The sequence below is a fragment of the Gasterosteus aculeatus genome, chromosome 10 (assembly GCF_964276395.1).
Source record: "Gasterosteus aculeatus chromosome 10, fGasAcu3.hap1.1, whole genome shotgun sequence".
Taxonomy (NCBI): domain Eukaryota; kingdom Metazoa; phylum Chordata; class Actinopteri; order Perciformes; family Gasterosteidae; genus Gasterosteus; species Gasterosteus aculeatus.
Genome location: NC_135697.1, coordinates 9898461 through 9925027, shown reverse-complemented (window position 1 = coordinate 9925027; position 26567 = coordinate 9898461). Strand labels below are relative to the sequence as shown.

The 26567-nt window shown below is 44.6% G+C and overlaps 1 protein-coding gene across 4 annotated transcripts in view; it reads left to right on the top strand.

Annotated features, from left to right (window-relative positions):
* The window catches only part of runx1t1 (RUNX1 partner transcriptional co-repressor 1), a 48045-nt gene extending 25409 nt beyond the window's left edge, over positions 1-22636 (top strand). The window contains exons 2-11 of one of the 4 annotated variants that reach the window (XM_040188860.2): positions 2906-3043; positions 4847-5088; positions 6641-6730; positions 9802-9983; positions 12550-12812; positions 13542-13630; positions 14221-14416; positions 14885-14953; positions 17133-17323; positions 18430-22636. In XM_040188860.2, the coding sequence (XP_040044794.1) occupies positions 2906-3043; positions 4847-5088; positions 6641-6730; positions 9802-9983; positions 12550-12812; positions 13542-13630; positions 14221-14416; positions 14885-14953; positions 17133-17323; positions 18430-18756 (1787 nt within the window). In that variant the 3' untranslated portion in view covers positions 18757-22636. Of the gene's footprint in view, positions 1-2905; positions 3044-4846; positions 5089-6640; positions 6731-9801; positions 9984-12549; positions 12813-13541; positions 13640-14220; positions 14417-14884; positions 14954-17090; positions 17324-18429 lie in introns of all 4 variants that reach the window. The other 3 variants (XM_040188856.2, XM_040188858.2, XM_040188855.2) reach the window with 3 other exon arrangements.
* The last annotated feature ends 3931 nt before the right edge of the window (positions 22637-26567 follow it).

The window sequence follows — 26567 nt, the reverse complement described above, 5'->3', positions numbered from 1 at the left end:
GTTGGCTGGGGAGGTGGACTATATAGAGAGAGAGGGAGTTATTGCCCGGGTGCACGCGCGTATTTGCTGTGCACATGAATTTCATACTAATTCATTCTTTATTTTCTTCCCTGACGGCCGACAGTTTCTCTCATCTCCACCCAACTCCTGCATTATCTTTCTCCTGAACTATTCACAGAGTAGGTCATTATAAGATGATGGACCCTAATTGGACACCTTATTATCTAACAGCAGATCGATGTGAATTGCGCCAAGAAATGACCACACGATTAGAGGAGCCAATACACCGATCTATGGAAAGTATGAGATCCGGTGAAACAGGATATGGTGACTTCTTTCTATTTCTCTTGGGTTCATTATACACGTCAGGTCTGTGTGTTTGACCGTAACATGATGGATTACCTCGGGTCATGTCACCCGGACATCTTCTTTTAATGACCTCGTATTTTCAAGGCTCCAGCAGCCACACTGCTACATTCTGAGTTCATAAAATAAATATTCAGGTCAAGATTTACTGGGATGAAATTGGAGAAATAAACCTTCCTCAATCTTCCCTGGTCGGTATAGAGAGAGAGAGAGAGAGAGAGAGAGAGAGAAGAGAGAGAGAGAGAGAGAGAGAGAGAGAGAGAGAGAGAGAGAGAGAGAGAGAGAAAGAGAGAGTTATCTATTAAGATAAGGTTTGTTATCTCTCTCCCTTTAGATTGACTCTGCATTCACCGCCTGTCCCTTATTCTCTGCTTTCTTACAAACTCTATTTTAGTGGCATTTTATTTAAATCTTTCTTTGTTCAAGGTTTAAGGTTGAGTTCATATCAATTTTACAACACAGACTGACATTTTGCTTCCCACGATGCAAGAAAAAGTCAACTAAAATTTGATTTTGCTTCCGCCAACGCTGTGCATGTAGAGCTATAAAACCTGTCTCATAGCGAGTCAATTAATAACAATACAATGAAATAAGAGTCAGCCCAAAACATATTCATGCCGCTGAGTGACCCTGAGAGGTTTTGGTCTTGATCTCCATCTGAAAGTCACAGAGTCAGTGTGACAGCGTGCTGCAGGAAGACGTGTGACCTGTGTGGGAATGTGAGAATGCTTTACTCACAGCATATTTCAGTTCACTGGCTAGGTGCAAATTAGTCATTTCATTGCTTAAAAGGATTCAAGGCTCTTGTTTGACTATGGTACGTCCCGGTTCTTATCTGCAAAGAGCCTGAAGAAGCTACTCATTAATGTGCATGTGACTGTTCATGAAGCTTTCACACTGTATATTATTGTGATTGTTTCATTCATTTGCATCATGTCCTCTATAACTATTTTAAAGGGAGTTATGGAGCCCTCTCTATTTACAAATGGAGTGACATCTCCATCCCTCACTTGCCTGCCTGCTGAAGCTTAGCTAGCGTGACTAAAATACTTTGCCACAGTGCACCACTAGCTAACAGGCTCAGGCCATCCTGTCTCTCCTGCATCAGTCGTTTGCCTTCATTTCAGTCGGTTCCCACTAACATTCATATAGTCTGTTCTGTACTTGCAGACTAAAACTGAGAGGAAAACTTAGAGAAAACCTCCCATCCCCTCGCCCCATTAAAATAACACCCAAAATACCCAAGAAATAGCTCATTATTTTTAGTGCAAGCAGTGAAGGAAAATGGCAGGATGTTTACCTTCTGAGGCAACATCACCATGAAAATGAAGATCCAATTAACAGATGCAACAGCATGTCTTCTCCTACTCTTTGACTTCATTGTTTGCAAGTTACAGTTTGCCTACTTATTTACTTTCCTGGTAGTTTTAAATTAAAACACAATTTATTTCCATATGGCTACATTACCTATAGCATAAATCCCCCTAAGGGATTGAAATAGTTATTATTATTATTATAATAGTATTACGAGTTGATAAAAGAGTGCAATTCTAAAGAGACAGATGAATGGGATCGGCCCACGGTGCATTATGATGTTTCCTCATATTTACGATGTAGTTTGTTCGTGTGCGTTGCCATCTGGTGGCTGTAATGAGGACTAAGGGGCCCGCAATTGCCTGACTGCACGTATTAAAAGTGTTGCTTCAGTTTCAGCTAACATGGTACCTGACTCTTATGCAAGCCAATCTGTGTGGCTTTCTGGTGGATTATTATCGCAGCAGACGTATAAATAACTCTTCTGTTAGGGACCAAAATAACATGGTCCTTGTTGACACATGGAGTCTGTCTAGTTAAAACGTGCATTGGAAGACTTGTAATTTATACAATCTATACACAGTTATACAAAGCATAACATTGTAGAATGAATGACAGCAACGAGAAAATGATTTGATTAAATCTTATCTACGGAATCCCTTCGAGGTAGTGTGAGATGTAAAAACAAACCTTTCAGATCAGCTTGTTTTTGCTGCATATTTGTCACCTTAAATTAGTCCATTGTTCCGGTTGGGACCAATCTAGTATCCAGAAATACGAGCACACGGGCTGCACGTGTGTGTGTGTGTGTGTGTGTGTGTGTGTGTGTGTGTGTGTGTGTGTGTGTAATGAGCACTGCAGCCGTTAGCAGGGAGAGGGGGCGGGGGGCTACTGGGTAAAGCGGCCATGCGGGACGGCACAGATGGTGGTGGAATGCACGCGTACCTGCGGCGGATTCACGCTCCTCTCTCGGGTGTCAGCGTGTGAGCGTCTCCTCCCTCTCTCACCCTCTCATTCCTCATCCGGCAGCCTGAGCATCTGCATCACGTCATCATGGACACGTGACTATTCTCCTCTGACACCCCCTCACAGGTGCTTTCTTATCAGATTAAATCCTGCTGCTGTTTATTCCCACAGGTCTACACAGGTCTTTGTTATATCCCGTCTAGTCGGCAGCGGTGTTTCGGGGATTGTCATTGCAACCTTTCACTTTGTCTTCCCACAGATCGCTCTGGGAAGCGCTCCACCATGCCCGACTCACCTGCGGACGTCAAGACACAGTCCAGGTTGACGCCCCCCACCATGCCTCCTCCCCCCAGCACGCAAGGAGCTCCCCGTAATAGCTCCTACACGCCCACCACATGTGAGTGAAGCCAGCTTTATTTGTTGTGGGTTAAGTGGTTATGGGGTTTTTATCTGGCTTTGCGTCCGAGGTGTCATGCAGTGTAGTATTGACATTTTAAATTTGGGAGAGGAGAGCACCGTCATAGTATCAGATCAGTACTTGGTCTCAGCAAATGCACCGATGGTGTAGTGGCATTGATATTGGGAGAGTTGGAGGAGTTGGGTCGGTGCATCCTAATATACAGTGTTGGCTGTAGTGAAGGTGAACATGAGCTGCACACCGGATGCACAAGTATAATTCCTCCTTCAAGGTGTAGAGTGGGCAGCATTTCGGGGGGAATATTTTAGCAGAAATGGAATATCATATTCACAACTATGTTTTTATCAGCGTATAATTGCTTGAAATTGATTCTCATTTCGTAGCAGTTGTCAGCTCTAGCAAGGGCCCTTTGTGTTGTTAAGTTACCTGAAGGCTCCGAAAAGCGCTTGCGAGAACAAAGTTAAGTTAAACCGTAAGTAAAAAACTGCCGGACCACCAGGTGAACCGCATTCACGTGGTTTCGCACTCTGCGGCCCAAGTCACCGCAGTCTTGCAGATGCTAAATGCCTCCAAATCCTTCCAATTGTACCTTTAAGTCACCTATAGGAAAACATACACAGCGGCACGCTGCAGCCGAAGGAAGCAGAGGTCGCAGTATGACCCAAATCAGCACGATGAGACGTCCGTAACAAGCTGAATGGAGCCCTCCCCAAATCGCAGCCATTCCAAACAAACAAGTTCATTAACACCCGAGCTTACCGAGCCCTGGAGCTTCGCCACGACGCTCGCACAGCCCATGACGAGCAAATTACACCCTAGTATTCACTTAGAAGAACACACTTAACCACTCGCTTGAAGAGCACTAGAATCAAAGAATCAAAGGCTTTGCGGTTCAAAAATGCTCAGAGTGCTCAACTCTGCGTCTGTAGTGCTGGTTCTCTGCTCCAGAGGCCTTATTTTCTTCTCTTTCAATCACCAACCCCCCTCCCTGCTCCCCTTGCTCCATCTTCAGCATTTACTTTCTCCCCCCCTCTCTCTCTTTCTGTTGCAAACGCACCCTCTCCGCAATTAACATGGGGGCTTCCGTGCAGCGAGGGAGGAAAGGCCCGGCTCTCTCATTACGCATGCCGAAGGTTTCTAACAAAGCAGTATGCTTTGATTTCCACCCGACGTAATTGTTACCAGATGCAGTTTGAGTGTCTCGTCTCCCTCCCCTCTTTACAGTGGCGGCTTTGGACGGCAGCCAGAGGGGGAGTGAGGGGATCGCTCGTCAAAAGCTAATCTCATTAGTGAGAAAGCTTTATGCCGCCTTGTATCTCTTTGTACGCCGACCCCCCCCAACACACACACAACTACACACTGCTCCCGTGCTCTGGTGCGACGGGGTGGGGAGGTGTGGGAGAGGGAGGGGGGGGGGGTCGCACTGTCCCCTGCTTGTTTAGACTGCTGTGCGAGGTTGGGAGGTGACGGGGGGGGGGGGGGGGGGGGGAGAGAGGAAGTGTGCTTCCCAATGCAGAAATATGTTCTTTATGAGACGCCGCAAAGGATCAAACGAGCGCGCGGTGATTGCAAACAAATGTTGAGGAGGGGGGAATGTTTTCAGGAGAATGTAAATCATTCAAAATCCCTGCGTTGGTATTAGATGTTTGTGTGATTGTTCAAGGTAAAAGCCAATATTTTCAGCTCATTTCTTTGGTCATCTGCATGTAGAGAGAATGAATAGAGTAGATGGAATGCATCTTTCTTTTGACACCCATTTTTTTGTTTTTTTGTCTCAAACAGTAACCAATGGCAGCAGCCACTCTCCCACGGCGCTCAACGGCGCCACGTCTCCTCCCAACGGTTACAGCAACGGTCCGAGCTCCTCGTCCTCGTCCTCACTGGCCAACCAGCAGCTGCCGCCGGCCTGCGGCGCCCGGCAGCTAAGCAAGCTCAAGCGCTTCCTCACAACTCTACAGCAGTTTGGCAACGACATCTCGCCTGAAATCGGCGAGCGGGTCCGCACGTTAGTGCTCGGACTTGTGGTGAGTGGCTGCCGGGTAATGGAGCGAGGGGACAAAAGGGGTCACGGAGTGGAGGTCCACGCCGGGGGACCACTGTCAGCGGGACTGATGGGAATCCATTAGCGGGATGTTTGAGAGTGATTCCTCGCAAGTTGTTGCAACGATTCCCCTGTTTTTATCCTCTCATGTCAGAAACCTCACCTATCTGGTCCGTCAGCCGTAAAGCGTAAAATAGACGCGGTGATTTGTGATTCTCTGCCTTCAGACTTCAGACACAAGGCCTCCGAACAAAGCCGTACGTTTGGACATTCACTTAATAGAAATACAACACTTTTATGTAGCTAATAGAAAATATGCTAACAGCTTTCAGCGGCTGCACAAATTTAAGCATCACTGATAAATCGCCACTTGTGAACCTTGTTGTTAAAAAAAACATCAAACTGCATTCATCCGACAGAGGTTTCATAGACAGATATTTTTCTCTCCAACGTAGCTGACATCACTATATGAAGGCAGTTTGAAATACACGCGCAGATCCAAAGATTTACCACACGTCTGTGTGATCTGAGAAGAATTGCCTCAACGAGCAGGGGGAGTACAGAAATAGTGATTGTATGTCGTGCAGAAGGCAGGAGGCGGAGGATGTGGAGGGAGGATTTTTTTTCTTCTTCTTTTAATTAGCCTCAGAGAGCATAGCCTCCTTTTGGCTTAACTCTGTTTATTATTCTCACCGTCTGCACGTGCACACGTGCACATGCCTCTCCTGTGTGGGTCTGGCTCACGAACCCCCCCCCCCCCCCCCTCTACATACTTCTCTCCCTCTCCTGCTCTCGCTGTGTCTCTGTCCCTCCCCTTGCCTTATTGAAAGGAGTGACACCGTTAATTAGCTAGTTGTGTGCTGGGGGGGTGAGGGGGAGAGGGAGACTCGGGAGGTTTCACTAGCTGTCAAGAACAGCCCCTACGCAATCTGGTTGAACAGATGTAAGGCTGAATGTAACAAAATTCAGGTCTGGGAAATACGCAGAGAGTGTTGGAGAAGAAAAATAATATTTGCTGCCTTTTTTCAATTGTTTTTTCTTCGTCTCGCTTGGTTCTTTTGCTTTCCCCCCCCCCCCCCTTTGTTTGTATTAATGCTTGTTATGAAGCAGACACTTCCTCCCATGTGGATGCTCTCGTCTTTCTCCCTCTCCTTCACTCTCACTCTCTGCTCTGCATCGTCGGAGTAGTTTGTGTTGGAGATTTAAAATAGTGTCACATCATTAATGTGAGTTACAGACTGGGGTGTTTTTTTAAATGAGACATTTTTTTTATATAGAACAATGAAGCACACCTATTCCTCAAGCAGCATATTTCGGTTGATTCGGGCTGCATGTGTATTTGTTTTGTTAATTGAAGATGTGTGTCTTTTTGTGTTGTTTTTTTTCACTGCAGCCCATATGCTTCATGTTACAGAGCCTGAAACATTCACTCCAGGCCAGGATATACTGTAGCTCAGCTACCAATAAGTAATATAACACGTAATGCCTTCCACATGGATTCATGTGTTTTCTCTTTGTATCCTTCTCTCCTCCAGAATTCCACCCTAACCATCGAAGAATTCCACTCCAAGCTCCAAGAAGCAACCAACTTCCCTCTACGACCTTTTGTCATCCCCTTTCTGAAGGTAGACGTTTAAATATGCATTTGCTACAAGAAGGTTTGCCTTATTCCCTGACTGATCGACCCAATCGGGGATTTTTTTGCCAGCCCAGATCCAGATGTGCATACTTATTCTCTCTTTAAATCTTTCGTATAACTATCCATTTCCTTCATTTCTCTTTCCTCAATGTCTCTGCAATTTTACTAAATAAAGTTGTTGTCATTCTGTATCTCACGTCATCTTTTTTTTTATCTCTTGAGTCACTACTTTTGACAATTGGCTGATCTCAGTCTTGTAAGTGACCAAAGGCTTTTCACCTTGGTTCGTTGCTGTAATGTAACTTAAGGGAGGAGCATTCCTTTAAGTATCCAGTCGGGCCTTTTTTTTACCCCATTTCTCACGTCGCCGGTATGATTTGTTTTTGGTAGTCAGAAATGAAGAATGGGACTCGGCTCATATTGAGGGATTCACTGCGCAGCAGTTTAGATCATGTTGTGGGTTGTAGGGGAAGCAGAGATCAATATCAGTGTGAAACTGAGCGATAGGGAGCACAAAGCTAATTTGTTTCTATCTATTCTCCTGTTTTCTTTCCCACTTTGTTTTTTCTCAGTTCTTCCTCTTCCCCCCTCAATCCTATTCTGAGACAATCTGCATACTTTTTCCTCACACTGCGGCCCTGAGTGGATGTGCCGTCAGTGCCACTAGAATGGCCGTTAACAACACCGACGGGGACTTTGTGTCCTCCTTGTGTCCTCTTTCACGTCACTCCCTTTTTGTAGTTGTATGCATTTCCCTGCTTTGCCTCACCTTCTTGTTTTGCTCTCCCTCCATATCTTCATCCCTTTGCTGTCCCCCACCCATCCATCCTCCAGTCCCTCCTTCCCTTCCCCTTGTCCTCGCCAGATGGTTAGTGTATCACCGGGAAGGCTGTGGAATCAAAGATGCAACTCTTTTCTCCCGACGCCGCTCCTTCCCTCTCTCTCTCTCCCCAGTCTAATTTTAGTGTCTTGCCACTGCAGAGCCTTTAATGCCAGCCACCATATGGTAGCAGAAATCATTCAGAGGTGTAGTAGTGGGGTTTTTTTTTTTTTTTTTATAGGTGCGTTGACGCACACAACTGCAACAATGGACGTCAAGGCTTCGAGTTTTTCATTACGTTAATGTTACGCCGAGTCGACCCCTCCAATTCCCTCACCTCCACCCAAACCCACTCAAATCATTTCCCCGTCCCTTAATACTGCACCACACATTGGTGGGGGCTTTTTACTGGAAGGAGGCAATCATAAACCACACAGCGCCGGTGACGTGATGAGCTGGCGGGTCGCCCGCAACACAAGACAACAGGCTTACAGAGTTTCAGTGTTTCTCTTCCTGTCAAGTGTTTTGTTTTCCTTGCGTCGTGATGAAGTTAGAGTAGTGCTTTGAGAACGAGGCGTAAACACATTTAACTAAAGAGAGAGAAAGTAGTGGCAGGAAATAATTGAAATATGACGATAAAGACGTCTCCGAGATTCTCCTGCAAATTACACAGAGGCAGAGAGTTGATGAAGTGCAGCATATCCTGAATGTGGCATATTCTGAATAGTTTTCTTGGCATCATTTGACAAAATGACGAATCCAGTATTCTCACCATAAATCATCCTGGACGGATTTTAGCTGTAACCGCTGAATACTACTTGAAATTTTCCTTTTCCTCCAGTGCAGATGTTGGTTGCCGTAACGAAAGCGAAGCGCCGCACTTAGTCACGTGTGAAAAATGATCCAGTCTCTTCAATGGCCTGCAAGTCTTGACTGACTTTTTGTTAATGAATCCCGCATCTCTGGCAATTAGGATGACCTCTAATTAATGAAAGATGAGTTCACCAGGGTCGAAGCAATCTATTTTATGCTTTTTTTTCAGAGGGTAATTACGATCATAAACTATTAACGGACCATTAACTCGAGCAGGTAAAGCGAAGGCCAGCGCTTGGCATTTAAATCACTGCAGCCAACTGCTGGAGAGGGATGTTTTATCATTATGAAACATAATTCCCGCTAAACAAATCATGCCGGTTTACTATTTCTGTATGCAGTTGTTATGAATGGTCAAAGAAACAGACGCAAATTTGTGAGCTAATCTAGGACAAGAGAAATGAAAAGGACAAAGGAAAAGCCTTTAGATTATAAAACAAGAAAAAAAATAAGGAAAGGAATCAACCGCGCATGAGACTTGAGGAGAGAGATGATGTTATTGAGGACAAAACAAAACGGAACAGACCCAGAACTTAAAAAGATGTGATGCACCTTCGCCAACATCGTCCCCTCTCTCATTCTGTACCAGCCTGACGAAACACTTTCATCTTCTTGCTTCAAAATGTCGCCCATCAGATGTCTTTGAAGTCGGCGCGCACATACCTGCATGAGCCGGTAACTCCACCCGGGAAAGCAAAGCCCCCTTGTTATGTCAGAGAGATAGTGGAAATAGCGTCTGTTGCTTTACATTAAAGGAGAAACCTTTTGGGTGTTAATGCACTCAGAGTCACAGGAAGTGCTGCTGGTTCGGTGGTGATGAGCAAACGAGGACCTCTGTTGTACCAAAATGATGCTTTTGGTATGAAAATACAACATTTTGTTTCAGATCAAACAGATGCATCAGTCTGGTTCACTGTATCTTTGTTGTAATCTAGTTATGTGGTATTGTGTTTATACTTTATATTGATTTATATTTAGACTACAACATGTATGTTCCAACTCCTTATTCCTCCTTATTCTTGACTTTCAAGAATTGAAAAGTGATTTTATTATTTTATCCAGTTCTGAATTTTCAATATTATAATTTTTCAACAAAAGTATATATCTATTTAAGACAATAGAGTAAAAATACTTCAGCTCTGAATTTATCAATGTGATTAATTTCCAAATGAACCCAAAAAGTAACGTAGAGCACTTTAAAAACCAGTGAGGGAGTGACAGAGAGACTCTTCTTTAACATGCAAAAAGACAAACGTGATGTTTATACTTTTTCATCTCTGCAAGAAATGGTTGTCAGCGATGTCTAAAACATCCTGAAAAGCAAAACATTTCCTCCGGTAACACGGTGACATTTCCTCCTCCAGGCCAACCTGCCGCTCCTTCAGAGGGAGCTGCTGCACTGCGCCAGGTTGGCCAAGCAGAACCCGGCTCAGTACCTGGCCCAGCACGAGCAGCTGCTCCTGGACACCAGCACCACCTCCCCGGTGGACTCCTCTGAACTCCTGCTGGACGTTAACGAGAACGGCAAGAGGAGGACGCCAGACAGGTGGGTGTGTCACAAAGTCACGGCGCTGTTCTGACGGTATGGGACTAATCTAGTCTCGAAATGTTCCGGCTCCAAACATTAAAGCAGCCGGAGCTTTTTTTTTTCCCCCCCTATTGTTTGATCTCATGCATGAATCCCTTTGAGTCTGCCTGCTTCATCCACAGACCCACACAACGCTCGACAGAAACCAGCTGAGCCAACGCAGGGCAATAGTGTGATGTGTTAATGTGCGCATGGGAAGTGTCTGTCAGTGTGCCACCGGGCCTCGTGACGTGCTCCGCTGGACGTTTTAGCTCCCGGCTCTTGCTCTTAATGGTCCGGAACGGAGGAGGGGAAGGGATGGGAGAATTAGAAACCCGGCTTACACCGTTAAAAACCTCCAGTCATCCCTCCAACAGCCCCCCGAGCAGCAAGAACACGCTGCATCTGTCAGACAGTGGCTAATTTCCCAGCACATATACTTCTTTTGGTAGATCTACATAGTATATAGATTTGAATACATTTCCCCCCCAAATTGGCCCCTTAAAGGGAATTGGCCGATCAAACTTTGCTATTCCTAGACCCATACACATATTCTTCCATTGTCCCCGGGCTCTAAGGACAATGTGTTCATGGTCTTTTGAAATGAAGAGTAATTCCCCTGTGGTCCATCATTTTGAGTGCAGGCAGGAGAGAGGAAAATGTGCTTTTTATTTTTGCTGAGGGACAAAAATGCCAAAAGCAAAATTAATAATTTTCACCTCTCTTTTCCCCAAACAGTGGGATAGGCAGACCTTTTCTGTAATACCTGCATATTTGCAGGCCGTCTGGTGCTTATGGGAGTGAGCTCTGGGGTGAAGCTGTGTGTGTGTGTGTGTGTGTGTGTGTGTGTGTGTGTGTGGGGGTGTGTGTGTGTGTGTGTGTGTGTGTGTGTGTGTGTGTGTGTGTGTGTGTGTGTGTGTGTGTGTGTGTGAGAGAGAGAGAGAGATAGAGAGAGAGAAACATATGGAGAGAAAGAAAAAGTAAGTAAGCATCTGTATTCAGTGAAAGAAAAGCTGTTTGTGTGAATATCTGTGTGCATTATTCTCTATCCAGTGGAGGGTTAGTATTGTTACATACGTATATGCACCTCTGAGTGTGTGTGTGTGTGTGTGTGTGTGTGTGTGTGTGTGTGCGCCCTGGGAGATGGGCTGATAACACTTACAGATGAGGTTCCAGCACCAATACAGCTGGCTAAGCACCTCTGGTTTTTGCTTACCTCTGCATTGGGATGCCGCTTATTAGAGCGCTGCGTCAGAAAATTTGAATTTGAAATTTGAATCTTTAATCGTGGAAAAAAAGTGCTGTCAATGCATCCTGATAAAAAAGGTGGTTTACAAGAATCTGACCAAGAAACATATGACCATAACCAAAGATAACATTTATATGATTTATACTGTTATTATTCAGCAAAGTCCATATTAAAACGGTATTTGCACTCACTATTGAAGTGTATTCTACTTTTGTCAACACTAAATACAGCGTTTCGCAATTAAAGCCTTCCATGCAAGTGAAGGAATTACACCCCCTGAAATATTTTAAATAAAATAAAAAAATTAACAGATGAATAATAAAACAGGCAGGCTTTACTTAAATATAATCTAAAACATTAGAAATTAAAAGCCCTTGAGAATTATTGTCACTCATTATGGGATAATGTTTAATAATTTGACCTTAGCATTCACTTGTGACATGTGGGTCTGTCTGACATTTAATAATGTACACTTTTTTATAAGTAACATATAAATACAAGTATTAAAATTGTCGGACAGTGATATGCGCGTGCAGTATGTATCTCTGGTCAGCAGGTTATGGGGACACACAGCAGTGCGCTGTGTGTCCCCATAACAATTGCACATGCAACTGTGAACGTGCGTGCCGCCCTGCCTGATATAAACATTGTTGCAGCAGGAAGGCCGGGGAGAAAAGAGTGTTGTGGGGGGGGGGGGAGAATGGATGGATGAGTCGAGGGAGGCAGCGAGAGACGGGCGGATGGAGGGAAAGAGCATATGGAGAGCTGTGGATGAGCATTAGGAGCCCATAAAAACAGCTCATTAAGAAGTTCAATCTGTTCACCGGAGAGAGGGATGAGGAGGAAGAGGAGGAGAGCGAGAGGAAAGTGGGGGAGGGCGGTTGGGGGGGGGGGGGGTTCAGTCAAGATTTAACTGTGAACTGACAAAGCTGAGAACACAGACACACACACGCAACAATGCGCGCACACACAAACACACCTGGCCACATTCATCTTTGGAAGCAGCCCCACAAAACTTCACCTGACCCCATTGAAGCTGCTTTAGTTCTCGTGTACACATTTGTGTGAGTGTGTTTGTATGAATGGCCGAACAGTTGTGCGTTAGCACGTCAACTCAAGCATTTAGTGCGTTACAAAGGGGCGGAAGAGACGTGGTGATGACATGTTTCATCACAAAAGTTTGGCTTTTGTGTGAAATTAATAACATACCAATGAGTTTTCCTGTGTCCACTCCACTTTTGCCACAAATATACAAATATTAATACTCATAATCAATTTCTTTCTTCTTTCACACAGAACCAAAGAGAACGGCTTCGAGAGAGACGGCGCCCTCCACCCGGACGTTCACCCCAGCAAGCGGCCCTGCACCATAAGCCCCGCCCAGCGCTTCAGCCCATCCAATGGGCTCTCATACCAACCCAACGGCCTGCCCCACCCGGGCCCGCTTCCCCCGCAGCACTACCGGCTGGACGACATGGCCATCGCCCACCACTACCGTGACACCTACAGGCACCCGGCCTCCAACCATCGGGAGATCCGGGAGAGAGCCAGGCCCATTGGTGAGGACACGGGGACGGTTGTGTGTCCATAAGTTTGGGATTTTGAGACCTAAAAACACCTCCATTACACGGCACGTTGCCAAAGCGTTCACAGTTCACCAATAGGAAGATTAAGAGGATTTCAGATACAAATTTAAAATGTGACAACAGTTGCATCATTTTTACGTAATTTGCTCAGTTCTTCATATACTACAGATTACAGATCGTAATCTGCTATCTGCGTCCATTCTAACAATACTGGTAATCAGTCAGTGTCCACCTCACCCGGGTGGATACTTGTTGGTCCAACAGACTGACAAACAGTCTCTCCGACCACATGGCCATCCTGCTGCCTCGGAGACGCTGAGGCCGCTGTGACCTGATGGCTGACTGAAGTGAGATGAACAAGCGCACAGCAGGAGCTTTTTAGCCACGGCGCCGTCAAATTAGAGACATTTCTCTGCGCGTGGCGAGCCGAGCCTTGATGAGGCTGTAATGACAATGTTGGCTCTGTTCTAAAAATAGGAGAGACATTTACCGTGTCTCGCCTTTTAATGGACTTTTATTGGACTGGAAGCTCCGTCTTTTGCGTCCTGCCCGTGTCCCTCAGAGATGTGACGACAGAAAGGGGGAGGACAGGAGGAGAAGAAAGAAATGGACGGAGAGAGAGTTTCTAAATGGATGGGAGTGATGAAGTAATGTTGCATATGTACCACACTGACGGGACTCTGTCCGTCTTGTTATTTGCAGGTATGCATGCAGGGACCAGGCAGGAGGAGGTGATTGACCACAGGCTGACAGACAGAGAGTGGGCAGAGGAGTGGAAACACCTTGACCATGTAAGAAAAGTAATAACCTTTTTTTATTACTTTACCTCGAATAACAATCTTGTCTAATCTTATCTAAATTTAAATTTCAGTGCCGTAGCACATTGTATTGTAAGACACATTGCTATTCACAAAATAAGTGTTTTGGGTGATATAGAGATAATTACCCAAATGTTTATCCAATATAATGTTTTATGTGTTTACTTGCAGAGCAAATAATGTGTAATTTAAAGGTTGTTGCTGTGTAGAGATGTAAATCAAGTCCAATGTGCACTACATGAAATGCATTCAGTGTAACCTTTGTGATGCTCACCTCACTTTTCTGTGAAAATTGAGCTGCTAAATGACGTCATGTGAACACAAAGATATTCTGGGGTTATGTGGAGAGGTGTGACCTTTCAAGGGTGAGAGTGTGTCAAGTGTTTCTCCATCGAACGCCGTGACACCTGTAAATAGAACAATGAGACACCTTCTAAAATAAAATCACAGGTGTTGGCTTCAATGAAAAAACCTGCGCCTCCGCCCTTTTTTTGGAACGAAATCAATCCCTTCAAGTCTATGTGTAAACTCAGCGCCTTTTCCGCTCCCCGTCCCCCCCACAGCTGCTGAACTGCATCATGGACATGGTGGAGAAGACGAGGCGCTCGCTGACGGTACTGCGGCGCTGCCAGGAGGCCGACCGCGAGGAGCTCAACTACTGGATCCGGCGATACAGCGACGCTGAAGAGCTGAAGAAGGGCGCCGCCGGTGGGCAGTCGAGGCAGCAGAGCCCGGCGGCACAGGAGAACGCAACGCCGGGTAGGAGGCCCAACTACTAAAGCTATTAAAGGACGAGGTCATTCTTATTTTACAAAAAGACGTGATGCAGTCTAGTTTTAAAGGAGCTGATCTAGAACCTCCCGTTGCTCCACAGCAGGTTTGCGTCCCACATGAAAGTGACAAAAACCTTTTTCTTCTCTGGCAGATTTATGGCTTCATGGTTGATATTGGTGGGTGTATTCTAGGTCCTCTACTGTTTAATGTATCATGATTATACGGATGACAGTAAGTTTGGAAATATATTCAACCGTAGCCATTTCACTTCTCAAGCGTTTATTAAATTAGGAAAAAAATAAGGCGGATGATTTGTTTTTAACGATGCCTGAAATATCAAGATAACCAACGGGTTACAAACCACTGAGGCCATATCTACAATCTTTTGCGCCGTATCGTGCGACACATTGGTTGCTCCTTATTTACCACGACCGTGTGTTCGTGTCTCCCCAGAGATTCACAGGGAGCTGTTGCATCGGCCCGTGTCTGGATACGTGCCTGAAGAGATCTGGAAGAAAGCCGGTGAGCAGACTTTCCTGCCTGCCATTATAACACACACACACACACACACACGCACACACACACTGTCTCTCTCCTCCTTTATCAGTTTTTTTTAAGACATTTTGCTTTTTGGAAATCAAGTCCATGTTTTCCTCCTGGATGAATAAGAGGAGGGGAGGCGCTCCTTCGGCCCCGCCCCCCCTCGTCTCACGCCTGTGTAGTCTGCTGGCTGTGAAGACGAGTAATAATAATGTGTCAAGCTGCTCTTTTATATTATCTTTTTTAAATGATTTATATTTGATACATTAGTGAAGTTAATAAAAAAGAACCGCTCCACCGGCACCACACTCTACAAATAAGATGTAAGGTTGTAAAACGACTTTATTGCACCAGTCAAATAAGGACACGAGTAGCTTTGCCAGCTGTTGTGGTGGTTGTGCGGATACTGCTTTGCAAAGAGTTGGTATCTTCTAGCGTCTGTAATCGCCTTAGCGATTGTTAAATTACGGGTAAATTTGTGCTTAAGTATTTAAACCAATCGGTTGCTTTGACAGCCTTCAGTAGTTGCCGTTACAATGTAAGTTTACACAAACAACATTCTTAAAAATCTCAAGTGCAGCTGCAATCACCATTATCGCTGTCCTGAAAAACCGAAAGAGTATTCCATTGAGGGCTCACTAGTTGAGGAATCCACTTTGTATTCGTCAGCGATACAGTATATCTGCTTTTTAAACCCCTTGGAGAAAATAAATTGTCCCCTTGCTTGACCGAGCATGATGTGTGAGATACTCGGAACAAGTAATATGCATTTAAATTGAATTGAGTATCACCATTGGGACTCTGCCCGCTCTCCAGTCCTCCCCTCGCCAGCTTTGATCGATCTTCCATCTACGGCATTTGGTGTGTAATCACAATTCCGTGCGCGAGGCGTATATCACGCTGCACCGGGGCAATTTCCATGACTTCAGGCAGCACAGTAGGTTAAAGACAAAACCACCCTTGTTTGAAGATTTAGCTCGATTACCATGGAAAGATAATGTCTGTCTGTAGAAAAGCCCACACTCAGTCGGTTATTGAATACAGATTTTACATTTGTATTACAGGTGTAATGTCTACAAAGGAAATTAAGCAAAGTGAAAGCGTATTCGTCGGACATGAAGCTGTATTTATCTTTTGTCTGGAGGATAAATGGTACCTTCTACTTTTCATTCTCTGCATTCTTCTCCCTATTTCTTTTTCACTTCAGTCGCATATATTCTGGCTGAGGAGAGACTGGTTTAAATGTGACCGAGGGAGGATTGCAAAATAGGATTTTTAACACAATGGAGTTTGGAGGTGAATACATCTGTTAGAAATGGGGAAAAAAAATGTTTACAGTTGGTGATAAATATTCAAGCACCTTGCTCGGTGTCTTACCGGCTTCCCACTTCCCTCACCACATGGGCCTCTGGGATCACAATAGAAATGCATAATTTAAATATAAATTGCCTGATTTGCATACACAATTAGTCAAGTTACGGCTTGATGGGAGCAAACAAAAAAGCCCTCCGTTTGCTTTGACGTTCAGTGAGAATTCCACTGCTTAACACCAGTGCGGCAAGCACATTCATTTCATAAAACAAGTGCCAAATAACACATTGCTCCATCTCAAAAGTATATTTTCTGACTGATTACCCAGAATTAATTGGCCCGTGCTGTTACATTGTGGATGTTAGTAGGAAAAATATCGTTTGGGTTTGCTCATCATCAAAAGCTGTTCTTTCAACATATTTTAATTAAAACATCACAATTAGATGAGCATCAGATGACCTTTTATTAAGTTATTAAACAGGCTCCTGTCACCGCTCACACATTTTACACATTTAAGAATTAATGTCTGGTTCATTTTGGTGTTTTCCCGGGTGATTACAAATCTCCTCCTCATTTAACTTCAAGCCATGTCTTTGTCCTAATAAACGTCCTCCAGACGTAGAGCGGTAAAACGGTTTCACCATCGATATGTCAGAAGTCCAAATCTTTTCAATCGTTTCAGAAAACTGTCATGAAATGTGAACAATAATAACAAATAGTAAATGTTGTTTCCTAAACCAAAGTAAGAACATCAGTGTGCTCGTTGAACTCCCAACAGCAGGATGATCCAATGCACACTACATTGCAGGTACGGGAGGCTTGACTTCCTCTGTGTCCACACTCTTTCCAGAAGAGGCTGTGAATGAGGTGAAGCGGCAGGCTGTGACCGAGCTGCAGAAGGCCGTCTCAGAGGCGGAGCGCAAGGCTCACGAGATGATCAGCACCGAGCGGGCCAAGATGGAGCGCACGGTGGCCGAGGCTAAGCGGCAGGCGGCCGAGGACGCGCTCTCCATAATCAACCAGCAGGAGGACTCCAGTGAGGTAGGACCACACGGAGGCACTCCGACATGTAGACCAAGACGTCATAAAAACTGTCACCGCCATCCTCTTGTTTCTGTTGACTTTATTGTTGCATTAATGAAAGCCAATCGTGTGTATTTGACTTTCAAATATCAAAGAGGTTTCTGATTATTCGCAGCTAGCCGGCAAATAGACGTTATTTCATTTTTTTCCAGAAGGAAACAAGGTCAATCGAGCGTCTACGTCTCATATCTTCCATTTGTTTCAGAGCAGCCGGCATGTTTAGAAATGTGTTACCAGCTCAGCTGAGAGAGAATAAGGGAAGGAGCTTTCCTTTGCTAATCACCATTACAGACCTTGGTGTTTAATCAGTTAGGGAGACGGAAATATGTTTCACATCTGTCATTAATTGCAGGAGTGATGTTTATGAGAACGAAGTGCCCGAGAGGTAAAATCTCCCCGGCCGTTTGTAACTTTGTTCTAGTGTTTCCTGTTGATATGCAGCCGGCTCCACATACTCTCCCTGCCGTTTCTAGGACTTATAAGAGGCCTCAAGTGTGATGAAAGCTGTTTTTCATCTGCCTGTGGTTTTGTTTTAGGCAGTGTTGTTTAAGTACAAGTGTTGTAAAAGGAGAGACTACTCGTGTTAATGCTGTCGCACTGGGGCTTTTTATATCACCAGCACATGATGGTGCATTATGCATGGAATAAAACAAACAATCAGGAATCAGGAAACATTTATTACCAAAATATGCCAAACATACAAGGAATTTGTCTTGGCGGTTGGTGCGCGACAGTAGACAATGTGACAATAGACAAGACAGCAGTGCACAAGTAATAAAATAAAGTAAAATGAAATGCTAATGCAATGGGTCAGTAGAATAAGGCTATGGGTTAGTATAAAATAAGGGAATAAAGTTAAACATTTTAAATATTAAAAAAGTTTTAAAAAAAGATATATTAAGCATAAAGTGCACTAACGAGCATAAAGTGCACTCCCAAGGGGTCCCAATTAGAGTTTATCTATCAAAAGGTACACGAGGTCAAGTGGTCGAATGTCTGGGTTGTAAAACTCTCCTGCTGTATCATTTTCATGTTAGTTAACTGTACGTCTTTCTGTCTGTCAGAGCTGCTGGAACTGTGGCCGCAAAGCCAGTGAGACGTGCAGCGGTTGCAACACGGCGCGCTACTGCGGCTCCTTCTGCCAGCATAAGGATTGGGAGAAGCACCACCATGTCTGCGGTCAGACCCTCCAGGCCCAGCAGCAGCAGCAGCAGGCCAGCCAACAGCAGGGAGGCGTGCCGGGATCAGAGACCCCTGCTCCCGTCAGCTCCTCTGCCTGCACCCCGAGCAGTGGGACTAGGAGTCCGGCTGCTACGCCGCCTGCTGCCACCCCTCGCTCCTCCACCCCCGGGACCCCGTCCTCCTCTGCCCTGGACGGCACACCGCGCTAAGAGACTCGTTGGGTTAGGAAAGGAAGCAAAGGGCCGGCGGGGCGGGGGGGGGGAGGGGCGTAACAGCCAGCCCTCAACCCCACGAACAGCATGACTGTCTACGATGCCTTGCAAAGATGCTAAGCTAACGTGGCTAACGGAGAGAGATGGCGATGCTTCTGTCTATCCTGCAGCGTGGTCATAGAAGGAGGAGGTCCATAATTGGGTCATATTGACTTGCCATAACTTTACAGAAACACAAAGATATTCTTTGTTTTGAATGAATGAATTTAAATATTGACATCCTTTTATCGTTACACTTGCTATTCTTGTTGTCCATTTTCTCGTCGTGCCCGTTGTTGTTGATGTTGTTGTCATTATTGCTATTTTTTCCTGTAAATATTCAGCGACAGAGCAGAGACACCCGTGACCGTAGTATATCTGACCTCCCCTTTTTTAAATGTTTTTCATTTTCCATCCTTCAATTAATGCTTATTTCCTCTCTGGTACATGAGACTAATCAACGTCATTTTACCAAACCGCATACCAAGGGAACATCACTAGCTAGCACTCATCAATACTCTTTGTAAAGAAAGATATTTAGCACCCTAAAAGACAGACCAACGTAAGGATGGATGAGCAACGTTGCTGCCTGCAGATGGGAGAAGGAACGGACTGAATCTCTGGCCCACAGACAGCCATGAAACGGGCAGATGTGCAGCAGATTGCAAGCGGAGCCAGCTGTTCAACCAATGTTATTTCCCTCTCACTTGTAATAATATCCAGGTCAGTGGGCTGGGAAATACAAATCCGTCTCCCTGAAGGACATAAAAGGAAGAATTCTTGGACGAGATACAAAACTTTGCCCACTGCACAAGTGGAGGATGTACTGACGGCAAACCACACGAGCATGCTTGGTGGGTCACAGAAGCTCTCAAACAGGAAGTAAAGTCATCGTCCCTCCGGCGAGACCCGTCAAATCGCCACGACAGAAGCCGCTCGGAGCCGAACACCGGCAGTGTGGAGAAGTCGGTAGGAAGCTCATTCTGCACTCCAGACTCTCCTGTCTCAACTCTTCAAAACATTTTCATCTCTTCATGTTTTCTTATTCTTTTTTTTCCTGTAGATGTCATGGTGTTTAAGACTTCTGTCCTGTGGTGTCACCAATGGTTATTTATTGTGTATGTGTTGGACAATTGTGACAATGCATAGTTTTTCAACCCGGTCACAACTCAAACTCCTTCATGACTCGTGCTCTCTCTAACAAAAAGAGATAAAAAAAAGAAGTGTTATCTTTTTTTTCACGCTGCTTTTCTATTCTGTGTGTAGGTGGTAGATCCCCTCGTAGTTCTTTAAGTTTCACTTCCCTTCGTCCTCAAGAAAAGACACAAGCTATATCTCAGAGCTGCTACTTGAGTCCGACACAGATCTTTTCTGAGAGCTAGCATGTTGCGCAGGAATGCTAACCTAAATGTTTTGTACAAGGGACATACATAGATGTATTTGCACTGTCACAGAGGTTATTTCCGCATGCTTCTTTTTAGCATACTTGTGTTGTCGCTAGAGCCATAACTCATCAACCGTTTTGTATGTAGTGATGGCGTTATTGGGTTTCACATTTCTTTGGAATGGGGCTTGTAAAATCACCAAACCAACTTTTCTTTTTCTCCTTCTCACCACATTTTCACAAAAGCGGCCATAACGGGGTTTTTTTTTGGAATAGTTACAGGCAGTGCATGCACATTACTGAACGTTTGTTAAATATTTGTTATTTTTTAGAAAAAAAAATAGAAAAACAACCAAAAAAAGTTTAAAAAATGACAAAAAAATATTCTAACAAACTAACTTTCCAAATGCAGAGGTGTAGACTCCGATTGACAGCTTTAACACTGCAAAGCACCAGGTAACACACAGTATTAACACAAAAGATAAACAAACAAAAAAACAGCCAAAGACTGACACCAAGGACCAAAATCCTGATTTAAACGATTTTCAAAAGAGGTTTGTTCACACATATGTTTGGGATATTTATTTCTTCACGTTTTGTTCACATATTCAGAGAACAAACGCAAGTTTAATGTCATAAAAGTCTTTTATTTTAATCCTAACGGCACTCATCTTACATTTTGAAAAGAAAACGTTTGAAATAAACATAATGGACATTTTCAGAACAGTGTTACATTTCCACTGGAGCAATAATAACTAATGAACACTGACGACTTATGTGACCAATTTCGAGGAAAAATCTTTTTGCATTTCCTCTTTACACAAATGTGAGATTAAGTGCCCATTTCAGCTTTAAGCAGTATAGTTCTTTATTCTTAAAGAGTGAACGTGAGACTGGAGTTTCACACCAATGCCGTTTGTTTTATTTATTTATATCGGAGTATGTCATTTTTTTGCCACAAATTTGTTGTAAACCTTCAATGTAAATCGAACAGACCTCTTACCCTGACGCACACAAAGGCTCTTCACACCATCCACCTTGGTGCTACACAGAAGCGCGTTACAAATTCTGACCTCAAGAAACAAGAGGGGGCCCACAAAGGTTCTGGGCTGTTTGCTGCCTCTGTACTTCCTCATCCCCCCCCCACTTCTTGTCTAAATGAAATACACACCTGCATTTTTGACTAATGGGTTAAACAATCCAAAAAGGTGTCTGACACCCGACTAACGACTTCTCAGAAGCTGTGAAGAAACAGCTCAGCTGTTTTAACACTAGTGTATTTGAAAGTATACAACAAATAATGTGTTTATCGATATCAGGGTAAAACCTGGGTTTGAAAAAAAAAACGGGAAAAAAAACGACTTAACATTTTTGCTCACATTTTGTTCTTTCCTTTTTTTTCTTTCTCCCCTCCTCTCTGTGTGTTTTGCTACAAATTCCTCGGTGGCAAACAAGTCTCACTCTACCTCTTACAGCACGATAAGAGCATCAGTCGCTGATACTGGTCTAGTCTAAACCAAATGGGCACACGAGAACAGGAAAATAAAAAACCCAAAGTCGAAGCTCATACAGCTGCAAAACCATATCACTACTTGGTAACAATGCAGACCTCATAAATAAATGAAAAATAAATGAATAGAAATGAGAAGAAAAAAAAAAGTTAAACACTTTTGTTACGTTGCTTTATGCCTGTGGCGTTTTTAGAGTACATCATGGGTGAACTGTTTGAACAGAATTTTAAAAATTTGCTAATTTTAAAGAAAAGTGTTGTCGATTCCTATTTCAATGATACAAGTGACGGATAAGAAATGTTCTTCTTGCTCTTTTTTCTCTCCTGTTTACCCTCCTCGCTTTTCTCAGTTGTGAACACGTTAAGCCGACTTGTCAGCGGGGTAACGATTCTGACTGAACTTACAAAAGGCAAAAACTAAAAATGAAAAAGATACGGCCAAAACTTAGACATGCTGGTTTTTCACAAAGGAGAGGAAATGTTATTAAGATTTCCCACTTAGCAAGGGACATTTGAGGAAATGTGTGGGGCCAGCAGTGAACAGTGAAGGCCGTAGCATTACTCTGTGGGTGTGAGGTGAACTTCAAGGGTGGGAGTTTTATTTCATTTTCTGGGGGTGGGATGGGTTCCCTTGAGAACATCTATTGTGAAAAAAAAGAGCTCAAATGATTTGAAGTTGTTGTGCAATACTTATTTGAGACATGAAAACCACAGGTTAGTGGTAGGCTGACGCTGGGCGGTCTCTTCATCGCCCAGAGTCAGTGTCTTTAGAGAGCTTTCCAGTCTACTATGTCAGAACTGTGGTTTCTTGTTTTTCTTTTCTTTTTGTTTCTTTTTTTTTTTCTTTTGGGCTGTAAACTATGGTCTGTCAGTCTGTGAAACTTTGCAGTATAATTCTGGTATTGTTGTTCTCTTAACGGTGTAATAAATATGTTAATACCTGCCTTCGGAGATGTAGACTTCAGTTATTTTGTTACATCAGCAGCAGCAGCAGCAAGATTAGCAACACCCCATCCATGTTGTCATGACAACAGCTGTTACTATGTTTCAGTTCAATCACCATCTTGGATTTGCTGTTCTGGTATCGGTATTGACCTGTCAATCACGAGTAAGCACACCCTAAAACGTACCTTGTTTCACCATCTATTTTACCAAAATGAACATCATGCATAATTAAAGAAAACTTGAATCTATAGCCCACATGCTCATGTTACCCATATTTATTGACATAATCCGGGAGTTGTAGGCTATACTTTTTTCCACAGACTTCCATTCCATCAGACTCAATCAGAAAGGACTCAGGGCTCAGTGATAGTTATTATAACAAAGGTGTTAAGATTCTATGCTGCTCTGCCACACAACACAATGAACCTCCTAACTAGCCAAGGCTCTGTTGGATCTTCTCAAAGAGCTTCCAAACGAATGACAGTGAAGTCACAAAGCAGCCGCTGAGCCCTGGAAGCTCTGCCTTTTCATGCCCCCGAACCCATTTTTATCTCTGTGTGGAACCACTTTGGAGTTGATAAAGCTCAGGGATGAGTTGGACTGCTGTCATATTCCTCTGCAGGAAGTTCACTGGGACCAGGTCTCTTTTCTTCTCCCGCTCATCTCCCCCACTCTCTCTTCTCTCTCCCTGTGTTCTCTCACTCTCTCTTATCAAGCGAGGCAGAAGCAGACAGTGACTTGAATTACGCGCTGGTCGCGCGGAGCTGCTTGGAGCCGATAACAATACAAAATGGATTTTCTCAAACAGAGAAAAACAGCTGTCTCCATTATTTGAATGCGTCACCTTTCCCCGCTCCATTAATTGGCTCTTTGATCACAGGCAGAGGTGCACGGTGACTGATAAGGAAGAGGTTATTAGTAAAGTAGCCCGGAGGACCGCGAGGAGGCCCGGCCGTGCCGGCCTGCTGGAGATGAGATAAAGGGGCGGTAATGCCGGCGTGGGAGAGTGCCGGTGAGTGATAGGACGGCGCTGGCCCTCGCTTTGGCTCACGGGCGACGGAAAAAAGAGCTGCAGCCGGACAAAGTGGGAAATAAGCAGCTAATGCGGGATGGGGATTCAGCTGGTGGGGGCGATAAAGTTTGGATTTGATTCCTAACAGCTTGCTCCTTTAACTGGTAGATTTAACTGACACGCTCCCAGTCGGCCTCTGCCTTTCCCCCACCCGCTCTTACCAAATCACGCTGTGTGACTAGAGATTTCCTCTGCGTGTTTCATATTGGCCTGATAGGTGGTGTAAGTGTCGGGACCGGGATAACCCCTGAGGAGAAGAACTAGGAGGAGGAGGGGGGGGGGGCGATGTAGGGACCTTAAAAAGATGGGCGGCTCCTTTGATGTTGCTGGAGCTAAATTCACTGCATTAAATCAGATGGAATTTTCACTGTAAGCCTGTTTATGTATTTTTTCACATCCATCGACAAGGGACAATTTGCCACAGTTCTCAGCGGAGGAAAGGCATCTTCAAGAAGTCCCTATCTTGTAATCCTCTCTCTGTCTCCCTCTTTCGGGAAATAGCACCGGAGGGGAGAAGCAGGGTATTTGTGTGTTGTAAAGCGTGGTAAGAAAAGAGGGGAAGTGTTGATATTAAATTACTGAACACAAGGTTATCTAGTTCCTGCACATGGTTAGGCTGCCCTGGGCCAAGGGTAATCTGCTAATAGTGTTCTCACTGAATGGCATTATTAAGGAACTGGGCCCATGTGTCAGGACTCCCCCTCACGCTCACATGCGCGTAGGGAACAGTGAGGAGGAGAAGGGGAAAAAATAGCAGCAAAAGAGACAGAGTAGCAGAGGATGGATGAGGCGAGCTGGAGGAAGAGATGGAGGAACTGGAATGAGAGAGAAAAAAGAGGGGAGGAGGGGAAGCGTGAGGAAGTCAGGGGTAAAGGACGCGAAGGCTTTTATTTTTATCAGTGGCATTTGTTTAAAAGTAACCCTACAAAAATAATAAGTTCAAAATGATTCATGGCCGTGTGAAATCATATGATAAAACATTTGTAGCGTACAGTGACCCACTAAACCACTCTGAGGAAGGTCACTCATCGGACTCGCAACACAATGGGACTACTGCTGTGCAATAACGGACAAAAGTCAGAATGAGAGACCAATTATACTGCAAACACTGTAGCTGTGTGTGTGAGCAACGCCCCGACTTTACATTTGGTCTCCTCAGCAGCACAGGACATCGTATTCAGCCGTGACACAGGCCAAGGACAAAAGCCCATGTAGCCTTCAATGTCAAGCAATAGTCTCCAGACTCTGGCCGGCAGGTCGGCGGAGAGCAAAAATATGCTTTGCTTCCTCGTGTCCCCGTGGAATAGTGTAAACTCACCGAAAGGATTCTCCTTTTTTCTTTGAACTCGCTCCCTCCTCTTTCAATCTCCCCCTAAGCAAAGGCAGCCTCCTGCACTCCGCCATGCAGTTTCTCTACATTAAACAGCCACAGTTGTTTCACAAAATAAATGGACGCAAACATGGATAAGCAGTCACAGACAGACATACTTGTTCAATTTGAAGAGAAATAAAAAGCGAGGAATTTCTGATTCTGTTTAAAGCAGTGCCACCCATGCTCTACCACTTCAAATGTTTTCAATGGAAACTTCTTGTTTAGCAACAGGAGATAAGTACAATTGTAATAAATGGATTTCGTCATTTAATCATTGAACCCTTTTGAAAAGTGGTGACGCTGCCCTCGCGGTGATGACAGTGGTCTGTAAATCAAATTGTTCAGGCATTCTCACAGAGACCATGACCTCTCACTATTTGACATTGACCTCACAGGCTAAGCAAGTGTGAGCTTTCACTCCATTGTGTGTGTGTGTGTGTGTCTGAGCGTGTGCTGCTCAGGGGAACATCTTGCCGGCATGTGAAGTCCGGAGGTCTCATCCCATGCAGGCAGCCAGCAGAGAGGAGGTGATTGATGGCTAATGAGGACTGAATGAGGAGCTGAGGACAAACACACTGCGTGCTGCGGCTTTACCTATGATGGATGGCACGCCGAGATACGGGACCCACGCACACGCGTGACACTGCTCGGAGTGGATGAGCTTCTGTGTGGGGTCTGTGAGGAAGTATGGTAACACATTCATATTTATTGGAAAGGTTTATTTACATATTTGTACGAGGTAATACACTTAGCTCACACTGGGCAACCCCCCACTCCCCCTTGCATAAGCTGATCTCCATCCATCACTACATTCAATATACAATATACTTTATATCACATCCAGAAACCGTCTGCCACAACACACAGTTGGACATCTCACTCCATCAGTCATCTTGAACCCCTATTGTTTCCTGCTCAGTGGATCCGTCCCATGACATTCAAATACCACACGCACTGCTCCTATGGACGCCGCATGAAGCCTCATATAAACCTCGCAGCATATGGATAGCCGGGGCATCGTCTGCCCGCTTAGTTTGATCAGTGATACATTTGTTTCCTGCTTGACTGCGATGTTGAAAAACAGAGACTTTAAAAACATACAAGTCATTAGGGCTGCAACTAACGATTGTTTGCTTTTCGATTCATTATTTATCAAAAATCGGAAAATATGTGAGTAATGCCTATTACAAGTGTAGCGGAATGTACAGGATAGGCCTTTTCCACCATGACAGGAAGGACACACCGGTGAGCTGTGGCAAAGGGAAGAATCGACTGACAGAAGCTGCATGGAAGAGAAACGGAAGAGAAGTGAGAGTTGCAAAGGAGAGAAAGTATTATCCAGTTAAATAGTCAGGGTATATAAATGAGAACGGAGCAGCAGGTGTCTGAGAACCGTCTGGAAAAACTCTCGGACAACAAGACATGGTTGGAGGTGTGCCGACCCCAGGAGGCTTCAGAAGGACCTCGTGCAGTTTGGGCCGACTTT